The sequence below is a fragment of the Chiloscyllium plagiosum genome, chromosome 37, assembly GCF_004010195.1.
Source record: "Chiloscyllium plagiosum isolate BGI_BamShark_2017 chromosome 37, ASM401019v2, whole genome shotgun sequence".
In the NCBI taxonomy this organism is placed as follows: domain Eukaryota; kingdom Metazoa; phylum Chordata; class Chondrichthyes; order Orectolobiformes; family Hemiscylliidae; genus Chiloscyllium; species Chiloscyllium plagiosum.
Genome location: NC_057746.1, coordinates 9,272,683 through 9,279,768, shown reverse-complemented (window position 1 = coordinate 9,279,768; position 7,086 = coordinate 9,272,683). Strand labels below are relative to the sequence as shown.

The 7,086-nt window shown below is 45.3% G+C and overlaps 1 protein-coding gene across 2 annotated transcripts in view; it reads right to left on the bottom strand.

Moving 5' to 3' along the window:
- LOC122541295 (zinc-binding protein A33-like) overlaps positions 1–7,086 on the bottom strand; it is a 27,347-nt gene extending 20,261 nt beyond the window's left edge. Inside the window, exons 1-4 of one of the 2 annotated variants that reach the window (XM_043677918.1) lie at positions 7,018–7,086; positions 6,713–6,946; positions 1,048–1,070; positions 754–962 (exon numbers count right to left, since the gene is read on the bottom strand). In XM_043677918.1, the coding sequence (XP_043533853.1) occupies positions 754–857 (104 nt within the window). In that variant the 5' untranslated portion in view covers positions 858–962; positions 1,048–1,070; positions 6,713–6,946; positions 7,018–7,086. Of the gene's footprint in view, positions 1–753; positions 963–1,047; positions 1,071–6,712 lie in introns of both variants that reach the window. The other variant, XM_043677917.1, reaches the window with a different exon arrangement.

The following is a 7,086-nucleotide window of genomic DNA, read 5'->3' as shown; positions in this document are numbered from 1 at the left end:
AGATCTTTCATGAAAGAAGTGAAACTATCACTGTATTCTAACAGATGAAAGGCTGAACAGACAATCAATTCTTCAATGTATAATTTCAGTTACATCACACTGCAAATTTTTGCTATAAATTCTGTGTTACGATTGAGCCCTCCACAATCACCTGATGAAGGAGCGTCGCTCCGAAAGCTAGTGTGCTTCCAATTAAACCTGTTGGACTATAACCTGGTGTTGTGTGATTTTTAACTCCCTTTATAACAGCACAGTGGGGTGTACCTATGCCACAAGGACCTCAGATAATGGTGGAAGGTATTTCAATACCAATGTCTCAAAGATAATTTGGGACAGGGAATAGATTGACAGCGATTTCCATATTTCGTAAATAATAGTACAGCGATTACAGATTAAGTGTAGTGTACCATTGGGTGTATTCCCAGACACCAATATGGACAACATTACACGTCCCACTCTGATCAATGTGCACTAAGACCTGGATGTAGAGAGAGAGAGCATCAGCGAGGGGTCCCAGCCTGATCTGGAATTGAGTCCCAGTGGAAAGTCTGAAAATCAACTAAGCTGATGTTCCACTCACCTCGTGCTCAATCTCTCAATCTGAGGCCCCATGTTTCAAACTGCATCTTTAGTGAGATCCCTGCGCCAGTGAATAGAACCCAGCATGAGGCCGCACACTCAGAAGAAATGGAGAGAGGTAGAGAGTGCAGGAACCTCTCTAGAAAGCAGACACAAAGCTGTAAGGTTTCTTACCCGGAGAGATGATCTGTTTCATTTGCTTCTACACTGTGTAGAGTAACGGGCCTCGGAATCCTTTGTATTTCCTTCTCGAAAACGCAAGGCTCTCTTTGGAGCATTCACTTCCTTCTGGTTCATCTCCCTTGCAACCCTGGATTTCACTGCCTTCTTCTTCACCTTCATGCCTCTGGGCACTTTTCACTTTGTCCTCTTTGACCAAGTATCTGTTTGAATGAGATCGGTTTAATCACTCAATGCTGACTGCGACCTGTGAGCAAAGCTATTTATGGGTTTAAATAAGACACTCACTTTTCTCTCAATGTCTTCGCTTCCTGCAGGACAGAGAATCAGAAACATTAATAAACATGCGGTACTATTTCGATTGCCCCATCAATGGTGTGGTTGAAATGTGAAAGGACCTGGATGGACATTCTCACTGACAAGTTCCAGTGTAATGTGATACCACGGCAGCTAATGTCCCTCCCCACACCTGAATGCATTCAACACATTTCCCTCTGCTGCTGTTCAACAATGACTTACTGCTGCTTTCCCAGTAACTCCGGGCCTGCCCTGGTCTGTGTAGCCTCGAGTGATAATTTACCCAATCTCAGCATGCCCCTGACAGTGAGGCAGCATCCAGACTACCAGCTCCTGGACACTTTAAGGCAACACATGCGCCTGTGTACACATAAAATGTGAATCGGATTAGGCTCATTGTGGTGCCCTGCAGGGGCTGAACCCCTGCAATGTCACTGTCCTTGACAGGGGTGAGACGCTGAGAAACCTCAGAAGCCAAGTAGGAACCTGCAATAGAGGAAAGCTGAGTCATCCTTGGGAAATAGTCGGATGATGAGCTTGCAAGTTACTTATGACGAGGGTCAGCCCATTTAGAAGACAGTGCTCCCCTATCCTGCATCAGCTGATTGGTTCCTTGCCCAATACCATCCTTCAGCTCATTGCATTTGTTCAACGCAATTTTCGGATAGCAACTTCCCCATGTCAGTTCCACACTTACAATCTGACAATTTACATTGGGGTTTGTATTGCTATCCTCATACCCTGTTTATGCCTGAATAGACTCTCATAGAACATAGAACAATACAGCACAGAATAGGCCCTTTGGCCCTCGATGTTGCGCCGCCTGTGAACTATTCTCAGCTCGTCCCCCTACACTATCCCATCATCATCCATGTGCTTATCTAAGGATTGTTTAAATCTCCCTAATGTGGCTGAGTTGACTACATTAGCAGGTAGGGCATTCCACACCCTTATGACTCTCTGCATAAAGAACTTGCCTCTGACATCAGTCTTAAATCTACCACCCCTCAAGTTGTAGTTATGCCCTCTCATACAAGCTGACATCATCATCCTAGGAAAAGGTCTTTCACTGTCGACCCTATCTAATCCTCTGATCATCTTGTATGTCTCTATCAAATCCCCTCTGAGCCTTCTTCTTGCCAATGAGAACAGGTTCAAGTCTCTCAGCCTTTCCTCATAAGACCATCCCCCCAGACCAGGCAACATCCTGGTAAATCTCGCTTTGCACCTTTTCCAATGCTTCCACATCCTTCCTGTAATGGGGCGATCAGAACTGTACAAATTATATTCCAAGTGTGGCCGCACCAGCGTTTTGTATGGTTGCAGCATGATGAGCTTGCAAGCTGCTTATGATGAGGGTCAGCCCGTTTAGAAGACAGTGCTGCCCTATCCTGCATCAGCTGATTGGTTCCTTGCCTAATACCATCCTTCAGCTCATTGCATTTGTTCAACACTGTTTTGGAGGCGAGGTAATTATGGGACACAGGGCAGCCAACCTCATATATACACACCCCTCCATTCCTGCTCATACTGCATTGAAGCAGGGGAGCTGGGTGTCTGAGCTCATATCATTTCTGTCACTCAAAGTCAACACTCCCTCCTTTTCTCCAAAGTGACGTGTTCAACTCACACCAGTCTTGCATTGTTGCAGAGTTTCCTGACACTGGGGATTAACTTCACTGCTTTTTTATTCCTGACGCAGCGGACGGGTCAAGATACACATTGAGTTTCAGATTTTGAAATCAGCATTGTTCAGCTTCAAACGCAAGCTGTGGTTTTCTTTACTGTTTTTGCATGCCTATTACGGGAATGAGCTGGAAATGTGTTGCTGGAAAAGCGCAGCAGGTCAGGCAGCATCCAGGGAACAGGAGAATTGACGTTTCGGGCATAAGCCCTTCTTCAGGAATGAGGAAAGTTTGTCCAGCAGGCTAAGATAAAAGGTAGGGAGGAGGGACTTGGGGGAGGGGCGTCGGAAATGTGATAGGTGGAAAGAGGTCAAGGTGAGGGTGATAGGTCAGGACGAAGATTGCAGGTTAGGAAGGTGGTGCTGAGTTCGATGAATTTGACTGGGACAAGGTGGGGGGAGGGGAAATGAGGAAACTGGTGAAATCCGAGTTCATCCCTTGTGGTTGGAGGGTTCCTAGGCGGAAGATGAGGCGTTCTTCCTCCAACCGTCGTTTTGTTGTGGTCTGACGATGGAGGAGTCCAAAGACCTGCATATCTGACGATGGAGGAGTCCTTCCTATTACGGGAATGAGTTTTAAACTGGAATAAAACCTTCCACTTGGCACACGCATTGGGCGCTCTATGATCAAAAACAGGATGGAGAATAAACTCTCTTTACATTGTCAGATCAGACCTGTCCCAAGACCAATCCTGCTCTTACTCAATCAGTGGAACATGTTTCATTTCCCGCACCAGCTACCTTTCCTTTCTCCTTGTAGCCACTGACAGTTAGACTGGTGGTTTTTGTGCAGGGAGTTCATGCCCATTCAAAGTTACTTGGAAACCAGCCAAACTAAATGACATAGCACTGCAACAGGGAGAGTGTGAGGACCGCAGATGCTGGAGATCAGAGTCGAAAAGTGTGGCACTGAAGAAGCGCAACTGGTCAGGCAGCGTCCGAGGACTAGGAGAGTCGATGTTTCAAGCATGAACCCTTCATCGAAGCAAGATGAGAGTGGTGCTGGTAAAACACAGCAGGTCAGGCAGCATCCAAGGAGCAGGAAATCGACGTTTCAGGCAGGAGCTCTTCATCAGGAGCGCCTCTTCATCGAGGTGTTGACTGTCCAGCTCCTTGGGTGCTGCCTGACCGGCCACGCTTTTCCAGCACCACACTTTTTGCCTCATAACACTTTAACAGCAGACAGAGGCTTTCACTCCATTGAGTGGACTTCAGATTGGTTCCACAGGTCAGCGCAACATTAAAAGCTGAAGGGCCTGTACTGTGCTGCAATGTTCTATGTTCTATGCTCTCTCCAACTCCCCCACCAGTATATCATGTTTACATGCTGCCCAACTTTTCTCTTCCCAGCACCAGTTTCAAGCCACACACGTACTGGCAGGAAACAGTTGGTTTATGTTTGGGTTTATGCTATACTCAAACCGCACCCCCATCTCTTCATCTACAAGGACATTATCAGCACAACCTTCTATTCCATTGACATTTGCGTTCATCCGGCTTCTCCTCAAATGGTTCAACATTTCCCAGAAGTCACGCAGCCCCAGGTTATAGGCCAACAGCTTTATTTGAAATCACCAACTTTCAAAGTGCAGCTCCTTCATCAGGTGAAGTTGCCAGATGAAGCAGAAGCGTTTCAATCGCTTGTGATTTCAAGTCAACTGGTTGGACTATAACCTGGTGTCGTGTGGCTTCTGACTTTGTCCTCTCCAGTCCAACACCGGCACCTCCACGTCGTATCCACACGTGTCAGCCCGCTGCTCCATGTACTAGGTTATAACCTCACCTCGGAGAATGAGGTTTCTCCTTCCTGAATGTATTACTGACTGTCTCACACTGTGGTACTTCTCCGGGTTTTAGTCTCTCCAACAAGTGGAAACACAATAAGCAATCCAATCAAGTACTATGTTAGAAATCACACAACACCAGGCTATAGTCCAACTGTAACCAAGTACTGCTATCTTTTGAAAGATCTCTTTCACTGCTGAGCGGTCTGTTCTCGAGAGACAAAGAGCCCCAGTCATTTCGGCTCTGGTTTTACACTTATTAATCTTTTTGGCACCTTCTCTCGTGGCTCTGTATCCTTTTTGCATTCTGAAGACATTCATGTATGATCTCTCCTAGGTTCAGCTGTGTGTATGCGTGCTTTTGGTAGTGTATGGATATGTGTGTTTGAATGAGTACATGTTTGGTGTGTGTTTGTGTGTGTGCAGGCAATGTGCATATGTGTGCGTGCCTGTAGAGTGTGTGTGAGATGAGTGCAGGTTTGGGGAGGGTGTATGTGTGATGTGTGCACGTTTGGTGTGTGTTTGTGTGAGCTGAGTGCTCGTTTGGAATGTATGCAATGTGTGTGCAATTGGCCAGTGTGCATGTGTGGTGTGTGTGTATATGGTATGTGTTTGTATACGTGATGTATGCACACGTACAGTTGTGTGTGTTTATGTGGTATGTGTGTATGTATGTGGCGTGCGTTTGGTTGCATGCATGGATGTGATATGTGTGGTGAGTACATGTGATATGTTTATGTCTGTGTGTGTGTGTGTGTGTGTGTGTGTGGATGATGTGCGTGGTGCCTTGGTGTCTCTATGTCTGTGTGTGTATACATTGTATGTTTGTCTGTGTGGTATATGTGTATCTCAGTGGGGTATGTGTGCGTGTGTGTTGTATGGTGTGTATGTGGAACCATTTGATAAGTTTCTGTTCTCTACTTTGTCTCTCGTGTCTGGATTTCACCTGGGCCTTCTGTCCTTTACCCCATTCTGAATTCTGCCTCAATGTTACACACAAGTCTTTTGTCTTTCCTGGTTCAGATACAGTCCATCTCTTCTCTCTCATTCCTTTACTCTGGCTCCATCAAACTGCAGCAGGGTGAGGTAATTAGTCTCACAGAGATGTATAGCACGGAAACAGGCCCTTCTGTCCAACTCATCCATGCTGACCAGATATTCTAAATTAATCTAGTCCCATTTGTCAGAATTTGGCCCATATCCCTCTGAACCCTTCCTATTCATGTACCCATCAAGATGCATTTAACTATTGTTATTGTACCAGCATCCACCACTTCCTCTGACAACTCAATCCATACACACACCACCCTCTGTATGAAAAAAAAGTCCCTTTTAGATCTTTCCCCTCCCTCCTGAAACCTATGCCCTCTCATTTTGGACTCTACTACCCTGGGAAAAAGACCTTGTCTATTCACCATAACCATTGACCTTAATGATTTTATAAACTTCTAAGGTCACCAATCCGTCTCCGACGCTCCAGGGAAAATAACCCTAGTCGATTTAGCCTCTCCCTATAGCCCGAACCCTCCAACCCTGGCAACACCCTTGTAAATCTTCTCTCAACCCTTTCAAGTTTCACAACACCTTTGCTACAGCAGGGAAACAAGAATTGAACACAGTATTCCAAAAGTGGCCTAACCAATGTCCTGTACAGCCACAAAATGATCTCCCAACTCCTGTACTCAATGCATTGACCAATAAAGGCAAGCATTCCAATCGCCTTCTTCACTGCCCTGTCTGCCTGCAACTCCACTTTCACAGGACTATGAACCTGCAAACCAAGGTCTCTTTGTTTGACTATACTCCTCAGGACCTCACCATTAAATGTCTAAGCCCAATCCTGATTTGCCTTTCGGAAATGCAGCACCTCACATTTATCTAAATTAAAGTCCATCTCCCACTCCTCAGCCCATCTGATCAAGGGCCAAGTACTGAGAGGTAACTTTCTTCGCTGTCCACTACAGCACCAATTTTGGTGATATCGGCAAATTACTAACCATACCTCTTATTTTCACATCCAAATCATTGATACTTGTGGGATCTCTCTATGAAAGCTCAATTCTCTATGATACCCATTTCTCTATGATTATCCTGCACATTGGGGATTGCTGTGATGGTTTCTGAGCCCCATGACTAAGTGCTGTTCACTACTGCACCAACACTTTGGGATTTAATTATAATGGATCACCTTGAGAAAAGAGAGATTGCCTTGGTGTTTTATGGCTGCGCTGATGTTTGAAATCTTCTTCTCAAATGACGCTAGATCCTCATCAAATCTTTTCATATTTTTCTCCATTCGTTGTAGGTCCTCCTTCTTTTGTCTCCTCAGCTCTTCAATTAAATGTTGTTCCTTGTTTTCAACAAATTGATGGATTTTGGCAAACTGTACAGAGATGCCATGTTCCAAGGATCGAGTGAGTTCCTAAGACAGTGAGAAAGATCATTGAGACAGAGTGTTGGCTTGGATCACAGAATTATGACAATTGTACTCACATCCAGTTCCAAAATTGTCCTCTCCTGCTGCTGTTTTAATCCATTCTTACTTTTCTTTTCCTTTTCCAC